Source organism: Danio rerio, chromosome 3 (assembly GCF_052040795.2).
Source record: "Danio rerio strain M-AB ecotype USA chromosome 3, GRCz13ab, whole genome shotgun sequence".
NCBI classification, from domain to species: domain Eukaryota; kingdom Metazoa; phylum Chordata; class Actinopteri; order Cypriniformes; family Danionidae; genus Danio; species Danio rerio.
Genome location: NC_141023.1, coordinates 4,357,501 through 4,377,224, shown reverse-complemented (window position 1 = coordinate 4,377,224; position 19,724 = coordinate 4,357,501). Strand labels below are relative to the sequence as shown.

The following is a 19,724-nucleotide window of genomic DNA, read 5'->3' as shown; positions in this document are numbered from 1 at the left end:
AAGTGCATTTATTTATAAAGCAGTCACAAGACTGACCAAAGTGCTGTACAAGAGACAAGATAAAAAAATAAAAGACAGAATATAAACACAAGCAAGCGAAACGTCTGTAAAGATGTAAAAAACAATTTGCGGTAGAATGAACTATTGAAATAATCTTAAAAAGCCAAGCTAAAAAGGCATGTTTTAAGACGTGATTTAAAAGTGGATAATGATGGAGCCTGTTACAATTGACCGGGTGGATGGAGGCAAAAAGGTGTCATAGAACCACTGGTGAAAGTGAAGAGTGATTTATTTACACAAAGCGAAAACAAAAATCCAGCAAAACAGGTGAAAGTGACAAAATAACAATAAAGAAAAATAAACTATTCAATATTTATAATGTATATACAGGCTTGTTCAGCTAAATCAAGTAAATGACCTGAACAAAATCTGTTACCATTACTGACAAAAACACAACCTTCTCCTACAACTACCCGCTTCAAGAGATTGTTTGGGGCCATTTTATTGTATTGGCCCCGCCCATGGGTTAAACCATTTTACTGGTAGTGGGTTACCATGTAGACAAAAAATACATAAAAAGACATTCAACAGAAATATATAGTAATGCAAGTAAATGAATATGCATACAAAACTCAAAATACAACACAACAAATAACCAATACAAATTTAAACAACAAAACTGTGATTTTTATTTACTGACCAGGGGGTTGTGACCCTGATGATGTTATGGAAAATGGCTGCTCCAAAGTGAAGGCGGGAAAAATCTGTATAAACGGCTTTGTTCGAAAGTTAAACAGGTTTGGTGCTGAGAAATGGAAACTGGTAAGTATATGTAAACGCTCTATGTTTGGTTAATAAATGAAGTTTGAAAGAAAATGTGTCTGTGGTTATTTCAGTGTTGATATGGGCTATTGTTTGACATAAAAGTGAAATTTTTACATAAACACAATGCTAATCTGGACAGAAAAAAACAACATATACACATTACACAAACACACACATGCACAATACAAATAACACAAAGGTCCATGTTTAAAAGTATGTATTTTATGTACGAGTGCAATGTGATGTGTGTTTGTTAGTCACAGTGTCTTTTAGTTTTACACTGTGACAGAGCCAATCTGATCTCAAGGGGCAAGGTGTTCCACAACCGAGGACCTGCCACAGAGAAAGCTCTGTCCCCTCTACGTTTTAGCCTAGATTGTGGAACTGACAGAAGATTCTGCTCACTCGACCTAAGAGATCTGACAGGAGTGTAAGGATGAAGCAGCTCTGCGAGATAGGATGGGGCTAGATTATGGAGGGATTTATAAACCAGTAAAAGCACTTTAAAATCAATTCTGAATTTCACAGGCAGCCAATGAAGGCCTCTTAGAAGAGGGGTAATGTGGTCATACTTTCTGCATTTACATATAAATCTAGCAGCAGCGTTTTGGACCAGCTGAAGGCGTGAAACCTGGGATTTTGACATGCCACAGTAAAGTGCATTGCAGTAGTCTAACCGTGATGTGATAAAAGCGTGGACAGCCATCTCTAGAGTTGTGGGATTTAAAAAGTGTTTAACTTTAGACAGCAGACGTAGTTGATAAAAACTGGAGCCAATAACCGAACTGATCTGTTTGTGTGCTGTGTTTTGAACATTCTTGAAATATCTTCTTTTGTGTTTAACAGAAGAAGAAAACACTATGGTGATTACTTAGGGTGTTTTCACACCTGCCTTGGGTGTTCGGTTGAATCTCACTAGAGTTCATTTTGCTCTCTTGGTACGGTTGTTTGGGCAGGTAAATGTAGTAATCGCACTTGAGTGCGCACCAAAAGTGGACCACAAAAGCGTACTGAGACCTCCTTAAAGAGGTGGTCTCGGTACGCTTTCAAACGAACCCTGGAGTGGTAGGTTGAACTAGAACAGATACAACGCAAAAAGTCCTGCGCCTTTTAGGGCTAATCCAGCTGCTGTAGTCCGATGCGCTGTCCAATCTTATGGGGTTCCCTGCTGAAAAATCCAGCTTAAACCAGCCTAGGCTGGTTTTAGCTGGTCGACCAGGCTGGTTTTAGAGGGGTTTTGGCCACTTCCAGGCTGGTTTCCAGCCATTTCCAGCCTGGTCTTAGCTGGTTAGGCTGGGAGATGACCAGCTAAAACCAGCTTGACCAGCTTAGCCAGGCTGGGAGCCCAGCCAAAACCAGCTATGTCCAGCTTAAACCAGGCTGGTCAAGCTGGTTTTAGCTGGATTTAGCTGGTCATTTTCCAGTCTGACCAGCTAAGACCAGGCTGGAAATGGCTGGAAACCAGCCTGGAAGTGGCCAAAACCCCTGTAAAACCAGCCTGGTCGACCAGCTAAAACCAGCCAACCAGCCTAGGCTGGTTTAAGCTGGATTTTTTAGCAGGGTTTGGAGGAAAAATATTTGTTGACACCGCTTTAACAACAGTTTTAAACAGAGAGAGAGGGAAAAACATTACCTGATGGATTGTTGGTAATCTTTTCAGCAGATGACCATGTCGCTGTTAATTCGCGCCTCCTCTTGAAGTGACTTGCGATGTGCCTTCACAGTTTGCAATGCACCTGCAGCCGCGCTTCATCCTCGAAATGTATAGTCTGTCTAAAGTGATGTTTACAAACTGTACAGTACATTATGAGCAGGGGTACAATCAGCCAGCGCAGTAGTTGCTTGACCAATCGAAAAGCAGCTTGGAAAGTATGTTCAATAACATCTGGCCAATGAGTGATGTGGATTTTGTCAGATGACTGCATTTCGGTTCTTTTCAACTGGTTCGGACCAAAGCAATCAGTGTGTTGTAGAAAGCACCCAAACACAGCAGAAAAGGCTACAATGTGTTATTTCTTGCCCTTGTTCTGGACTAAATGAATAGAACCAGTGATGTGTAAGCACCCTTAATTAATTTGCTTCATTCTCTGGTGATGTTTGGATGAGGAATGTTCACAATTGTAATGAGAATCAATATGTAATCAATAATTGTAACCAATTGTATTGAAATTTAACGTTTTTAGATTTTACCAGCTTATCACCTTGTTAATTACTTATCCATTTTATTTTTTGCATTCTATTTGTCTTATTAGCTTAGCTTAGCTTAGCTTAGCTTAGAGCATTTGATTTGTCAAGATTTGATGAAGTATGAGGTGACATGAAAAAAAAAACATTGTTCCATTTAGGTGGAAGTTACAAACTGCAAGCTTTACATGTTTATATGGGATTTATTTCTTCTAAACCCGAATATTGTCACTTTTGTTTTGGAGCACACTAGATTACTAGGTTTAATTTCACTGGCCCTTTAAACGTGCTTCAGACTCCAGTCCTGTAGGTGGCGGAAGTACACTGTAGTTGTTTTGTCAGCCGCCGTTAACATCGCTAGAAGAAACAAACTCATGCAGATTTCTCCTTTCTGTTGAACTGATTTTCATTAAAAACAAACCACTGATCATTGGACGGAGAAGAAGTGAAACGCGTTAAGGAAGTATCTTTTATCGTTGATGTTTTGGTGTTTGTTTGTGAACAGACAGCGGGTCATTCGGGCTCTGTTTTATTATAAACCGCCAAACAGAAAGTGGAAGTTAACGGCAGACCGATAAACACTGAAACAGTGAAGATGTCTTCGCTCTCTGAAGAGGATTTATCTTGTCCTGTGTGTCGCGAAATCTTCAAGGATCCTGTTATTTTATCCTGCAGTCACAGCTTCTGTAGAGAGTGTCTTCAGCACTTCTGGAGGACTAAGGGCACTCAGCAGTGTGCTGTCTGCAGGAGAATATCCGCTCACGAGCCGCTGTCTAACCTAGTGCTGAAAAACGTCTGCGAGTCGTTTTCTAAAGAGAGAAAAGAGAAACCAGAGGAGATCTGCAGTTTACACAATAAAATACTCAAACTCTTCTGTCTGGAGGACAAACAGCCTGTGTGTTTAGTGTGTGTAACCTCACACCAACACGACCAGCACACATTCAGACACATTGAGGAAGTGCTTCAAGCATACAAGGTAAGACAAATGTTTCCTTTTTGTGTAAATACAGATCAATAAGTAGTCATAAACATGGATTTAATCCAATTTGGCACTCAAAAAATCTTATAACAAACGTATAATGTGCTGTGAAAAAGTATTTGTACCCATTCTGGTTTATTTTCTCGTGTGATGTGTATGTTAATGTATGTTTATGTTAATATATGAGCAACAGTTTTTGATATTCAAACTAAATGACATAAAGGCAAGCAAAGCAAACACAGAATACAGTATTGATTACTTGTGCTGTGATGCTTTATTAAAATATAAAATAATGTTATTAATTTCTCACCTTCATATCATTAAATCCCCTAAAACCTTTATTCATCTGTAAAGTACCAATTAAGATATTTTAGGTGAAATCTGAGAGCTTCCTCATCCTCCATTCACAGGAAGGCAGAACCCGAACCGTCCAAGCAGTTCCATGCAAATGTCTAATTTACCATTTAAAAAACTCTGAAATATATCAAAACCCTTTCTAGGCTGTGTGTGTAGGCTTATATTTTGCAGTACTGTGTGCAGGACGCCTTCATTAAATACTAGAGTTTTGTTTTGGACCATCTGTTGGATTGTATTTCAATAAATGATTAGATTCATGCCTTACCACAAGGTGTCCTGATGGGTTTTGCGAATGAAGTATATGTCTACTCCAGTGAAGACAATGAATAAAATACACTTTTAATAATAAAGTAAATCTAGAGAAAAAGATGAATGAAAGCAAATACAAGAACAAAACAAAAATCCTTTATTCTCTGCTGAGAGACTTACAGTATACAGAAGTCTAAGCACGCTGCTGGTCTGTCCGCTCCAGCCTTTAATACAGTATTCTACCCCTTGGATGCAGGTGTGCCTTAATGTTATAAGTTATTACTGCTGGTAAACGTTGCTGTATCTATATCAGGATGAGGTATGGGACGATTACCGCTTTCAAGGTATACCGCGGTTTGGAAAAGTCAAGGTTTTAAAACCGCCAAAATTTTCAGCTATACTGTTCCTAAGGTGTGTGTAAGATTTTTTTATTGACATTTTTTGGTTTTGTTTTTCAACACAACAGTATCTCCAGCAGAAAAGATCCAAAGATGCCGTTTTAAATTGTAAAGGAATCTGTGTTTTTGAAACTAATGAAAGACAGTGATTCATTTGAATTATTCAGCCTGACATCTTCACTGCTCCAAATATTTTAAATCTTTAAAAAAAATAAAATATAATGTTTTCAAATGGGAAAAACTTGTTTTTTTACCCAGAAATTTGAAAAGAATGTATTTAAGAGCAGTGATCACAATACCGTGATACTATGAAACCCGTGACATTTTTATACAAGGTTATCATACCGACAGAATCATATACCGACCCATGGCTAATCAGGATAGCTTGTTGTAGTATATCTAAAAACGTTAATCAGCATTCGGGCAGTCTGACAGGGTTGTCCTCCACAAGCTAAAAAATATGGCTTTGAAGGATGTCTTCCATTGAAAATAACGCTCCCATGCTTCTTTCAGCTTTCGGTTGTAATATTGTAATAATTGGTTAGAAGTGTCATCTGGACCGTATCCTCCTCTAGCGCCAGGAGATGGCTGACCCACTTCAGTACATCATACTTGACCTCTTCGAGCTCTTTGTTGATGAGGCCTCTCTTATGTTTCGTCTCATTGCTAATAGCTGCTTTTGCAAGCATAGAAATATCCGAATATGTAAGTGAAGTTTTGTGTTTTTTACAATTAATGTCATTAAAAACAACCAGACACTACAACTGTTAAAGAGCCCCTAATATGGGTTTTTGAGAATGACCTTCCATGTAGTGTGTAACACAGCTCTGAGTGAAGTGAAATATCCAGCTTAGGCTTAAATCTGAAAGTGCACCGTGTTTAAAAGTATTGATTATTTATAAAAGAGTCGACTCATAGTGCTTCAAATGAATCGCCTTGATAACGAGTCTTTAGCCGTTTCGGCGTGACGTAGATAAGAAACTTAAGCCCCGCCCAGCTGTTGCACACACAAACCCGGTAAAATTGAAACCGGAGGCCCCGCCCACAAACACAGTAGCAAAGGAAAAGAGGCTAAACAACACACTGTAGCAGACCCCGGTTGAATCAATGCTGTGCTCTACTGGATATTACTGGAAGTGTGAGGGAAAGTTACTGTTATTTTCTCTACCCAGAGATGAAACTGTGAAGAGTCAGGGGTTGAGGTTTATTATTGCAAAAATACCTCAGCATTATAGCCCAGCCTTGAGCAGTTCGAGTGCTTCTGGAATCTATACATTTACAACGGGGCACTCGTTTGTTAATGGAAGGATCAGAAAAAACTATTGATGTTAGAGACTGTCAGTACATGGATCATGGATCACATTCTTCCTCCACTTCACAAGTATAAGTTAATGCGATGAATAAAATGGTCGCCTCCTTGTTTTCTCTTGCTTGCAAATGATGTGTTTAATTGTGTTTTGTTACTTGTAACCGCTTGTACTGTATCAGGTTAACTCTTTATGTTCTCATATTGTCTAAAGCCACATTGAAAACATGACAAGTGCCGCTTTGTTTACGGATTTAAATGTGATTGTAAGCTCGCGTTCCTCTTCCATTTGTCGTTGCTATGGCCATCGTCAGCTGTGCCTAGACACTTGCAGCGGTCAAGGTTCAGAATAGTTCAGCTTTTGCCGCTGTGTAGATTAATCCTGAATGTGTGTCAAGAATAGAGCTGCTGATATGCTGCTGTTTAACTGCGCACACATACCTGCCAACATCTGTACCTGAATGTCCAGGACACCGGGGGGGGTTAGGTTTGCCTGAATAACACTTTGGGCGGGAGCAAGCTGAACTGGTGCTCTAGGCGAACGGCGATCACGCTGTGATCAACCCAAAAGTGAAAAACAAAGTGACCAGTTTGTGAATGAAAGTGAGCACCGGGGGATTCACGGACGCTGCTTTCACTATTCTGCTGCACAATGCGACCGCTTAGGTCGACTCTATGAATGCACTGGCCCTGATAACACTGGTGAGAACCGGGTACTGTTTACTGTGGTGTTAGTAACTACTATGAAGTGTGTTTTGGGTGGCCGCTGCGATCGGATCCTATACCAATGTTGGCGACCTGCGGATTTCACAGACCGTACTTAAATTCTGAGGACTGGGCGTGGTTGAAATTACAGGAGTTTTCCAGGCTAAATAACAAAATGGGTGGGTGGCTGGAGATGTGTCGGAATTACAGGAGACTTCCGGAAACAACAGAAGTGTTGGCAGGTATGCTCGTGTGTATATACACACTGCACTCTGACTACTTCAATATTGTTGGTAAGCCGTGCTGGGCATTTCACTTTGTCTCGCGCTGAACGCTGTTGACCAATCGCAACAGTCTGTCATCGGTCCAATCAGCGAAGATTAGCATTACTCTAAGGAGGGGTTTGGAAACAAATGAATCCCTGAACGATTCATGTGGGAGTCACTGGGATGATAAGGTAAAAATAATTGCATATTATAAGACAATGGAAGTGCTTTTGACCTTGCATGCAGATCAGCCTGTTGTTGGAGACCCCCAATATTAAAATAAGGCCCTTTTTAATGTATGATAGGGGCTCTTTAAAAAAAGCTAAATTGTGCAGACGTTTTGAAAATAGCTGCGTCCCAAATCGCATACTTATGCACTATTCTGCGCCATTTTGTAGTATAAATAGTGTAAGTAGTGTGTTCACACTGAAAACTCTAAAAATAATTAGTGCACTTTAATTACCCGGATGATGCACTCATTCAGCCGCTAAAATGAAGTGTGGAATGATGGACACTTCACACACTCAACGACCGCAGGTTTGCTTACGTAGCAGAAGGGGCGGAGCTATCGGACGCACATGTTGAATAACTTTATTTATTTTGGATGATGAAAGCAAAATTCTCCTACGAGAGTGATTATAGCGCCTACCGATGGAGAATGCAGCAATAGTCACGGCAGGTATTATTTGATGATTCGGTCATTTATTTCACTTATTTGGCAACCGTCAAACGTCATCAGGGAAACGGTTTGAATTTCCGCTTAGTAAAAAACCATTAGTGTGCCATTTGGGACGACACTACATACATATACTACCCTGTTGAGTGTGTAAGTGCATAAGTACATAGTGCATGAGTGCATAGTGTATAGTGTGCCATTTGGGATGCAGCTAATGTGTATTAAAAAAACACATGCGCACAACTGTCTTGAGCATCTTTCTATGCTTCCAAAGAGCGTCTCACGCTTCCAAAAGCGTTTCGTCTTTTGAGGCGCAACTCATTTATTAGAGAAGAAAAACACCACAGTGGCAAATCCCAACACACTAAACTACATTTCTCTGAATGATGTCTGCTCCAGTTTATCAGGAAGTGTTGACTTTGTTCTCTTTAGCTGATTGGATGGAAACGCTGCTTTATTCGCAAATGTTTTATGCCATATTTCCGAATAGCACATTAATCTCATTTACATCTTTAGACAGAAACACAGCTAGTGAAATGGTTGAATCATCGTTTTACATTCTTTTATTTTGTTCACTTGCAGGAGGAGCTCAATAAAGCTCTGACATCTTTTCAGGAGAAACTAAAACACAGCAAAAAGCTGAAGGGAGAGTTGAAGAGAACAGTTCAGCACATCACGGTGAGCAAACACAATCAGGAGTCGTTTCCGTTACAGCTGTAGCATCAAGTGTTGAATGGGATGACTGGAGTGTCTTTGATTTTCTTTCAGGCTCAAGCCAATGACACCGAGCGTCAGATTAAGCATGAGTTTGAGAAGCTTCATCAGTTTCTCCGAGATGAAGAAGAAGCTACAATCACTGCACTGAGGGAGGAAGAGGAGCAGAAGAAGCAGATGATGAAGGAGAAGCTGGAGGAGATGAACACACACATCTCAGCTCTTTCACACACAATCAGAGACACGGAGGAGATGCTGAAAGCCAATGACGTCTGCTTTCTGAAGGAGTTTGCAGGGTCAATGGAAAGGTGAGTGCTCTGCTGCTGTCTCTGCTCTCTCTGCTTCTGAAGCCAAAGCGACTGCAGTTCTGACTCCTGAATGTTCTTCCAGAGTCCAGATCTCACAGCCGGATCCACAGACGCCTTCTGGAGCTTTGATTCATGTGTCTCAGTACTTGGGGAACCTGCAGTACAGAGTCTGGAGGAAGATGCAGGACATCGTCCACTACAGTAAGAGTCTACACTACAGCATCTGCACAGACAGTTTTCATGACACTAACGCTTTAGACTTGCTCTGTATAAAAATCATCTGCTAAAGTTTTCACTCAATTAATTTCCTTCAGCTTAGTCCTTGATGTCTTTGGAGTCGCCACAGTGGAATGAACCGCCAATGACTCTGGCATGTTTTATGCAGTGGATGCCCTTCCGGCTGCAACCCAGCACAGATTACACTAGCTGATCCCCCAGTGCTGGGAAACACCCTTACACTGACATTTACACACACACTCATACTTACAGCCAATTTTATCCAATTCACCTATACCACTTATCTTTGCACTATGGGGAAAACTGGAGCACCTGGAGGAATACCCTGCAAATCCAAGGAGAACATGCTAATTTAGAAATGCCTCCTGGCCTAGCCACCACTTGAGCGCTTCAAAGCCGTGTCGATTTCACAAAATATGTCAGCATCTATGCTTTGCAGAGGACAACAGCCAATCACATGACTTTTCCAGGTTGGAACACATGATTGGCTAGCATCTGCTCTGGGGTATTTGCATGGAGTGATCTAACTGGTGTCTCTTTGAGGATTTAAAATTCACTCATAGTTCATGTGAATCTTTGACGCTGACATAAATTTAAAAGTGACTTTAAATAATCCGAGGGCAGTTTCATTCAGTGAACCACCTTTGTTTGCAAAGCTGTCATCTAGTACAGGTCAAACCATGTGGTCTGTGCAGTGTGACTAGTTGATGTCAATCAAATTAGACAACGTCACAGAAGAGCCTTAAAGTCAACTGGACGATTAGTCAACTAGTGCAACCCCTTATATACATATATATGTGTGTGTGTGTATATATATATATATATATATATATATATATATATATATATATATATATATATATATATATATATATATATATATATATATATATATATGTATATATGGGTGAGGCAGTGGAGCAGTAGGTAGTGCTGACACCTCACAGCAAGAAGGTCGCTGGTTCGAACCTCGGCTCAGTTGGCGTTTCTGTATGGAGTTTGCATGTTCTCCCTGCCTTCGCGTGGGTTTCCTCCGGGTGCTCTGGTTTCCCCTACAGTCCAAAGACATGTGGTAGAGGTGAATTGGGTAGGCTAAATTGTCCGTAGTGTATGAGTGTGTGTGGATGTGTGTGTGGATGTTTCCCGGAGATGGGTTGCGGCTGGAAGGGCATCCGCTGCGTAAAAAATTGCTGGATAAGTTGGTGGTTCATTCCGCTGTGGCGACCCCGGATTAAAAAAGGGACTAAGCAGACAAGAAAATGAATGAATACATATATATATATATATATATATATATATATATATATATATATATATATATATATATATATATATATATATATATTAATGCTGTCAAAATTAGTGTGGTGTTAACGCATGCGAATGATTTGAACTATTTAACGCGTTTAAAAAAATGCAATTAACGCATTTGCAATTTTTTTTATGTTGTTGTCGACGTGAGTTTAACGTGCAAAGAAATATGCATAAGACCAAGGAAGCACTTAATAAATTAAGCACAATTAATGTCACATTATCAGGCTATACAGTGTTTCTGCCAGAGTTTCATCTAATTTCGTGTGTTTCATTTTTAACTTTCGACTATTGTTTTAATGGAATTTGATACCACATGCTGAATGGAAAGAAAAACCTCCACGTTTCGTGACTCTGTGGTCCTTTAAGGTAATCAAAAATCGCTGTTTACATGGTAGACTCTCAATAAGAGTATTATCTTAATCATATTAAAATCGGAGTATTAGTGTCCATGTAAAGGTACTCAGAAAGTGCCAGATGATGTCGCATGTGCATTCATCTACATTTAAGATGATTCCTTGAGCCTTCAAATGTGTCATTGAGTTTAACGTGTTTCCCCCTTAAACGCAACTTTTATAAAGTGTCTGCTTCACGTTGTTGTGTCAGAATCCTTGTGAAATACAGCCATACTTTAGAATGCTTAGTTTAAGCAAATTTGTATATATATACGTGTGTGTGTGTGTGTGTGTGTGTGTGTGTGTGTGTGTATATATATATATATATATATATATATATATATATATATATATATATATGTGTGTGTGTGTGTGTGTGTGTGTGTGTGTGTGTGTATATACATGTGTGTGTGTGTGTGTGTGTGTGTGTATATATACATGTGTGTGTGTGTGTGTGTGTGTGTGTGTGTGTGTGTATATATATATATATATATATATATATATATATATATATATATATATATATATATATATATATATATATATATATATATATATGTGTGTGTGTGTGTGTGTGTGTGTGTGTGTGTGTGTATATATACATGTGTGTGTGTGTGTGTGTGTGTGTGTGTGTGTGTGTGTGTATATATATGTATATATAATGACTAAAATAATCGTGATCATAAATTTTTCGATAATTGAACAGCCAGTACAGATGTTTGACTGTTAGAATTTACTAAATATACTGTATGTTAAAATGTTGTCAATGTTACATGTTGAAAGTTAAACTGGCATAAGATCTTAAAATGTATGAAAAGCGTCTTAAAACATTTCTTAATAGGTACTGAATTTCATTCTCTGATTCCTGGTTTTGTTCATTTATTATATAACAAATTATAGTTTATATCAGGCATGACCAACCCTCTTCCTGGAGAACACACCTGCCTGTAATTATCAAGTGCTGTTCAGGTCCTAATTAATTGGTTCAGGTGTGTTTGTTCAGGGTTGGAGCTGAACTTTGCAGGAAGGTCGATCTCCAGGAACAGGATTGAGCTACAGCCCTGATTCACACATGGTTATAATATTATTGCCACTATAGTTATATATTTTCATCTATTGTAAATCTCTGTTAATAGCTAATACAACCTGTATATAATCTTGATAGTTCATCCATCTGTAAATATCACCACAGTTTTTTCTATAACTGCACTTTATAACTTATACCTGTATCCTGCACTTGCTGCTATTGCACTGCTGGTTTGACCAAAACTGCATTTCGTTGCCTTGTACATGTGTAATGACAATAAAGTTGAATCTGATCTAATCTAATATGAACATCAGAATAAAAGCCGCTGTTGATTGTGTCTCTTCAGCTCCTGTGATTCTGGACTCAAACACTGCTCATCCTCATCTCATCGTGTCTGATGATCTGACCAGCGTGAGGTTGACCGAGGACAAACATCCGTTGCCTGATAATCCAGAGAGGTTTGACTATTTTGAGTGTGTTCTGGGATCAGTGGGTTTTAGCTTAGGAAAACACCGCTGGGATGTGGAGGTGAAGGATAATGATGAATGGACTGTTGGAGTAACAACAGCGTCAAAAAGGAAGGGGGAGGACTTTTATGACTCTGATGTCTGGAGTGTGGAAAATGTGGAGTATTTTGCGAATACGCCACAGGATTCACCGGACTCCAGTGCGTCCAATTGTTTTCATGTTAAACAGGATCTTGAGTGTGTGAGAGTTGAGCTGGACTGTGATGAAGGAACTGTGTGTTTCTCTGATCCTGTAACAGACACACATCTACACACATTCACAGCCACCTTCACTGACTCCGTCTTTCCCTTCTTTACTTCTCTTGACCCTCTGAGGATCCTCCCAGTTAAAGTCAGTGAACATTTCACCTGCAATTCTGGATCTTCCAGCTTTCGTCATGTTTCATTATGTTGTCCAAGACTGATGTCTGATCAGGTGACTGATGTACTGTTATAACAAAACAATTAAAGTCAGAAACGGAACTTAAGATTCTCCTTTTTACTGCTATTTTTCTAATTTTTACATCTACTTAAAACGATCCTGAAATTAAAAAAGTAGGGCAGTGCTCGATTTAGTGACTGATAGCTCCACCCTAAAGAACTGATTACCCCTCCCTGAATGACTGATAGCTCCACCCTAAAGAACTGATTGCCCCTCCCTAAATGACTGATAGCTCCACCCTAAAGAACTGATTACCCCTCCCTAAATGACTGATAGCTCCACCCTAAAGAACTGATTACCCCTCCCTAAATGACTGATAGCTCCACCCTAAAGAACTGATTACCCCTCCCTGAATGACTGATAGCTCCACCCTAAAGAACTGATTACCCCTCCCTGAATGACTGATAGCTCCACCCTAAAGAACTGATTACCCCTCCCTAAATGACTGATAGCTCCACCCTAAAGAACTGATTACCCCTCCCTAAATGACTGATAGCTCCACCCTAAAGAACTGATTACCCCTCCCTAAATGACTGATAGCTCCACCCTAAAGAACTGATTACCCCTCCCTAAATGACTGATAGCTCCACCCTAAAGAACTGATTACCCCTCCCTAAATGACTGATAGCTCCACCCTAAAGAACTGATTACCCCTCCCTGAATGACTGATAGCTCCACCCTAAAGAACTGATTGCTCCTCCCTAAATGACTGATAGCTCCACCCTAAAGAACTGATTACCCCTCCCTAAATGACTGATAGCTCCACCCTAAAGAACTGATTGCTCCTCCCTAAATGACTGATAGCTCCACCCTAAAGAACTGATTACCCCTCCCTAAATGACTGATAGCTCCACCCTAAAGAACTGATTACCCCTCCCTAAATGACTGATAGCTCCACCCTAAAGAACTGATTACCCCTCCCTGAATGACTGATAGCTCCACCCTAAAGAACTGATTACCCCTCCCTGAATGACTGATAGCTCCACCTTAAAGAACTGATTACCCCTCCCTGAATGACTGATAGCTCCACCCTAAAGAACTGATTACCCCTCCCTAAATGACTGATAGCTCCACCCTAAAGAACTGATTACCCCTCCCTAAATGACTGATAGCTCCACCCTAAAGAACTGATTACCCCTCCCTGAATGACTGATAGCTCCACCTTAAAGAACTGATTACCCCTCCCTGAATGACTGATAGCTCCACCCTAAAGAACTGATTACCCCTCCCTAAATGACTGATAGCTCCACCCTAAAGAACTGATTACCCCTCCCTAAATGACTGATAGCTCCACCCTAAAGAACTGATAACGCTTCCCTTAACGACTGGTAGCTCCACCCGAAAAGGTTGTTAGCCCCTGCCTAAATGACTGATAGCCCCACCCTAAGGAACTGATTGCTCCTCCCTAAATGACTGATAGCCCCTCCCTAAATGCCTAAATTCCCTTTCCTAAATAACTGATAGCCCCTCCTTAAATTACTGATAGGCCCACCCTAAATGACTGATAGACCTGCTCTAAAGCACTGATACTCCCACCCTAAATAACAGATACCCTATCTTAATAGCTCCTCTCTAAAATTACTGATAGCCCCGCCCTAAATGAGTGATAGTTTCTCCCTAAATTATTTGTAGCCCCTCCCTAAATGATAGATAGCCCCACCCTAAAGGAGCAATAGCTACTCCCTAACTGATTGTTAGCTTTTGCCCTTAATGAGTGATAGCCCCATCCTAAATGACTGTTTGCCCTGCTCTAAATCACTAATAATCCCAACCTAAATAACTGATACCCCATCTGATAGCCCCACCTTAATTGACTTATATTCCCGCCCTAAATGACTGAAAGATCCTCCTTAAATTATTATAGCTCCACCTTAAGTGAGTGATAGCTCCGCCCTAAAGAAGTAATAGCCCCGCTTTAAATGACTGATAGCTCCTCTCTAAATAACTGACAGCTCCGCCCTAACCGACTGATTGCTCCGCACTAAAGAACTGATAGTTCATCCCTAAATGACTGATAGTTTCTCCTTAAATTACGGATGGGACTAGAGGACTAATAGCCCCACTCTAAATGAATGATAGCTTCGCCCTAAGTGACTGATAGCTCCTTCCCAAATGACTGATAGCTCCTCCCCAAATTGCTGATAGCTCCTCCCTAAATGACTGATATCCCCGCCCTAAAGGAGCAGTAGCTACTCCCTAAATGATTGTTAGCTCCTGCCCTAAACGAGTGATAACTCATCTTAAATGACTGATAGCTCCTCCCTAAATGACTGGTAGCCTAGCCATAAAGGACTGATAGAGTCTTCCTAAATGACTTATAGCTCAGCCCTGAATGACTGATAGCTCCTCCCTAAATTACTGATCTTGCCGTCTTAAAGGTCTAAAAGCTCCTCCCTTAATGACTGATAGCTCCTCCTTAAATTACTGATCACGCTGTCTTAAAGGTCTGATAGCTCCTCCCTTAATGACTGATAGCTCCTCCTTAAATCACTGATCGTGCCGTCTTAAAGATCTCATAGCTCCTCCCTAAGGACTGATAGCTCCTCCTTAAATTACTGATCGTGCCGTCTTAAAGGTCTAAAAGCTCCTACCTTAATGACTGATAGCTCCTCCTTAAATTACTGATCGCGCCGTCTTAAAGGTCTGATAGCTCCTCCCTAAATGACTGATAGCTCCTCCTTAAATCACTGATCGCGCTGTCTTAAAGGTCTGATAGCTCCTCCCTTAATGACTGATAGCTCCTCCTTAAATCACTGATCGCGCCGTCTTCAAGGTCTGATAGCTCCTCCCTTAATGACTGATAGCTCCTCCTTAAATCACTGATCGCGCCGTCTTCAAGGTCTGATAGCTCCTCCCTTAATGACTGATAGCTCCTCCTTAAATCACTGATTGCGCCGTCTTAAAGGTCTGATAGCTCCTCCCTTAATGACTGATAGCTCCTCCTTAAATCACTGATTGCGCCGTCTTAAAGGTCTGATAGCTCCTCCCTTAATGACTGATAGCTCCTCCTTAAATTACAGATCTTGCCGTCTTAAAGGTCTGATAGCTCCTCCCTTAATGACTGATAGCTCCTCCTTAAATCACTGATTGCGCCGTCTTAAAGGTCTGATAGCTCCTCCCTTAATGACTGATAGCTCCTCCTTAAATCACTGATTGCGCCGTCTTAAAGGTCTGATAGCTCCTCCCTTAATGACTGATAGCTCCTCCTTAAATCACTGATTGCGCCGTCTTAAAGGTCTGATAGCTCCTCCCTTAATGACTGATAGCTCCTCCTTAAATTACAGATCTTGCCGTCTTAAAGGTCTGATAGCTCCTTCCTTAATGACTGATAGCTCCTCCTTAAATAACTGATCGCGCCGTCTTAAAGGTCTGATAGCTCCTTCCTTAATGACTGATAGCTTCTCCTTAAATAACTGATCGCGCCGTCTTAAAGGTCTGATAGCTCCTCCCTTAATGACTGATAGCTCCTCCTTAAATCACTGATCGCGCCGTCTTAAAGGTCTGATTGCCCCGTCCTAATAGACTGATAGCTCCTTCCTGAAATACTGATAGGTCCGTCCTAAAGACATTTCATGTGACCAGAAGTGAAGTTGTTTTGATACACACGGATACAGATACATCATTTATAACGAGCACTACAACATACAAATAAATTAAGAAGACTCAATTTTATGCCGACTTTAAAGGCAGCGGTGTAAAACATTGAATTACAAATACTCGAATGACTGTAATTGGGGAGTTTGTAATAAGTTGACGTTAATTTGAGCAGATTTTAATGCAGTATTTGTACTTTTACTGTGTTGTTTACCTTCAGCCTTCAGTCACTCGTTTATTTTTTTCATGTCTATGGTGATTAGCTAAGGAGAATAATCAGTTCCATGATTCCCATCCAATCAGATCGCATATAGAAAAATTACATCAGACAGACAACACACAACCTCAACAACATATGGTTCATCCAAGTTTGTCTTATTATAGTTGTCCTAATAATTAAGTATGTAATGATACAAGACCTTCGTCACTGCTTAGTATGCTATTATGAAATATGTTGTGCTTTTTACTGTGTAAGAAGATGCATCACTTGACAGAAGGGCTTATTTTAAACACTCGACTCAAGCTATGAAGTGAGGTTTGGGAAGAAATGCCATTATATATGTGATTTCTGCACATGCTTTCAGGTTTAGTATTAGCAACATTTACTACATTCTCTACAGAGAAGCTAATAAGCAGCCGTCAGTATTGCTAAATCTTTATTTGCGATTTGACTATCGCGTGATGATTTCACATGCTGTATTTTGCATAGCTTTGCAGTGAACTGTGGCTCTGTGTAGGAAAGCTCTGCTTCTGCTTTGATTTCTTCTCTGACATCTACAAGCACTGGAAGCAGAATCACTCTTGATGCAACAAGTAAGCAGAATTTATTTGACAGTATTGATATGAGCATGTACAGGACGTTTACAGTGACAGTGGCTTTATGCAACAGCGTTTTCAATTTTTTTGCTCGCTTGCGTCTGAAACTCTTGATTTGGAGCTGAAGATAGAGAAGCGACTTCCCTTCGGCTTGTCCTGATGAAGCCCCACCAGCCTGAGGAGAAGATTCAAATGGCAGATATTAACTAATATTTCTAAAAGCAACACTCTGATTGCAGTCAATACAGCACATTTGTGATTTTGTTTTGTACACTTAAAAGAATGCTGGGTTAATTAAACTCAAAGTTGGATCAAATATGGAATTTTTTTCACTTTTTAACCCAGGGGTCACCAATCTCAGTCCAGGAGGGCCGGTGTCCCTGCAGGGTTTAGCTTCAACTTGCCTCAACAAACCTGCCAGGATGCCCTGCTGAAAAATCCAGCTTAAACCAGCCCAAGCTGGTTGGCTGGTTTTAGCTGGTTGACCAGCCTGATATTAGAGGGGGTTTGACCATTTCCAGTCTGGTCAGGCTGTAAAGTTATCAGCTAAAACTAGCTTAACCAGCCTGATTTAAGCTGGACATAGCTGGGAAAGCTCTCAGCCTGACCAGCTAAGACCAGGCTGGAAACCAGCCTGGAAATGGTCAAACCCCCTCTAAAACCAAGCTGGTCGAACAGCTAAAACCAGCCAACCAGCCTAGGCTGGTTTAAGCTGGATTTTTCAACAGGGTGTTTCAAGTATACCTTGTAAGACCTTGATAAGCTTGTTCAGGTGTGTTTGATTAGGGTTGGAGCTAAAATCTGCAGTACACCGGCCCTCCAGGAACAAGTTTGGTGACCTTTGTTTTAACCCTATGGTTGGGTCTTTCCAACTTAATTTTACATTATTTAATGGGTTCCTCATAATTTTATTGGGGTTTTTTCCTCAAACACTTATTCCAAGTTTAGTTCTTGCAACACATTACAAAAAAAGAGTTGTGACAGGAGCAGCTTAAGGCTAGTCATCAGGTAAACTGGTGAAATAATGATGTGATGTCAACAGGTGATTGTAATTATGATTTGGTACAAAAGCAGCATCCAAGAAAGGTCTAGTCCTTTAGAAGAAAGGTGGGTCGAGGATCGCCAGTTTGCCAACAAATACATGAGAAAATGATTCAAATGTTTAAACACAATCTTCCTCAGAGAAAGAGAGGAGGACATTTGGATATTTCACCTTCAACAGTGCAGAACATCATTAAAAGATTCAAGGAATCTGGAGGAATATAACTGCGTGAAGGACAAGAGCGTAAGCCTTAGCTGAACAACTGTGATCTCCGATCCTTCAGGCGGCGCTGCATCAAGAATCCTCATTCATCTGTAAGCCAGATCACCACATGGACTCAAGACTACTGCTGCAGACCTTTTTAAGGTATTACAATACGTACAGTAGTTACATCCTGAAATGCCAAAACTGTACTGTGCCAAAAGGAAGCCCTATGTTAACAGTGTCCAGAAGCGCTGTCAACTTCTCTGGGCTTGGAGGCGTCTGGGATGGACCATCACACACTGGAAGCATGCACTGTTGTCAGATGAAACAGTATTTTAGGTATATTTTGGGAGAAATGGATGCTATGTGCTCTAGACCAGGGGTTCCCAAACTTTTCAGCCCACGACCCCCAAAATGACAATGCCAGTGACTCGTGACCCCCAATATTCTCTGAGGTGGTGGTTATAAATACAGAAACCTTGTATGCAATGACGCGCACAAACACACCAATAGACCCAAGTCTATTCTTTGTTTTTTTTATGTATGTCAGTGCTGTAAATGGGCTAGAAAGTTTAACCTGGTGTTACAAAATCTGCTGCATCTGACAGTGTTGCTGTGTCTTTTGTATAATGTAATTACCCGAGAAGTCGCAATCCAATAGAACTAGTAACTATAAGCTACTATAGTAACTATATAGTTTATAGTAACTATAAATTACTATTTTTGTTCTCTTCAGTAGGTTATTGATAAAATACAGTAAGTCTTAAGCTTTAATATAAATTAATTGACTTTTGAAAATCACCAGGCAATCCCCCTTCATTGTCCCGCGACCCCTCACTTTGAGAACCTCTGCTCTAGACCAGTGGTTCTCAAACTGTGGTACGTGTACCATTAGTGGTACAGAGGCTTCCTTCTAGTGGTACACGGAGGAATGAAATATGTCTAGTACATACTTTACACATTTCAAAATTTATCAAAAATTATGTATATAATATGCCATATATGACATATATCCTATATATCCGAGGTAATCTGCCACGTTTTTTTTTAACTTTGCAGAGTTGTAGTTGCTTTACTGGGCCTACTACGCTATTGTATTTCAATACTGCTAATTTTGGTGGTTCTTGGAGAGACAATTTTTTTTCTGAGGTGGTACTTGATGAAAAAAGTTTGAGAACCACTG

At 40.4% G+C, this 19,724-nt stretch overlaps 3 protein-coding genes across 4 annotated transcripts in view; 2 read left to right on the top strand and 1 right to left on the bottom strand.

Annotated features, from left to right (window-relative positions):
• The window catches only part of engl (endoglin, like), a 449,904-nt gene that overhangs the window by 429,794 nt on the left and 386 nt on the right, over window positions 1–19,724 (top strand). The window lies entirely within an intron of this gene.
• On the top strand, window positions 3,318–12,931 carry si:ch73-106l15.3. The gene is made up of 5 exons (XM_087243634.1): window positions 3,318–3,985; window positions 8,528–8,623; window positions 8,714–8,967; window positions 9,050–9,168; window positions 12,284–12,931. Exons 1-5 carry the CDS (start codon window positions 3,605–3,607, stop codon window positions 12,898–12,900), a joined length of 1,467 nt encoding a protein of 488 aa, XP_087099760.1. The 5' UTR covers window positions 3,318–3,604; the 3' UTR covers window positions 12,901–12,931.
• Window positions 17,281–19,724, bottom strand: part of LOC100535144 (von Willebrand factor A domain-containing protein 7) — a 17,200-nt gene continuing 14,756 nt past the window's right edge. Inside the window, exon 6 of the mRNA XM_087243824.1 lies at window positions 17,281–17,470. Within this exon, the coding sequence (XP_087099950.1) occupies window positions 17,374–17,470 (97 nt within the window). The 3' untranslated portion in view covers window positions 17,281–17,373. The remainder of the gene's footprint in view (window positions 17,471–19,724) is intronic.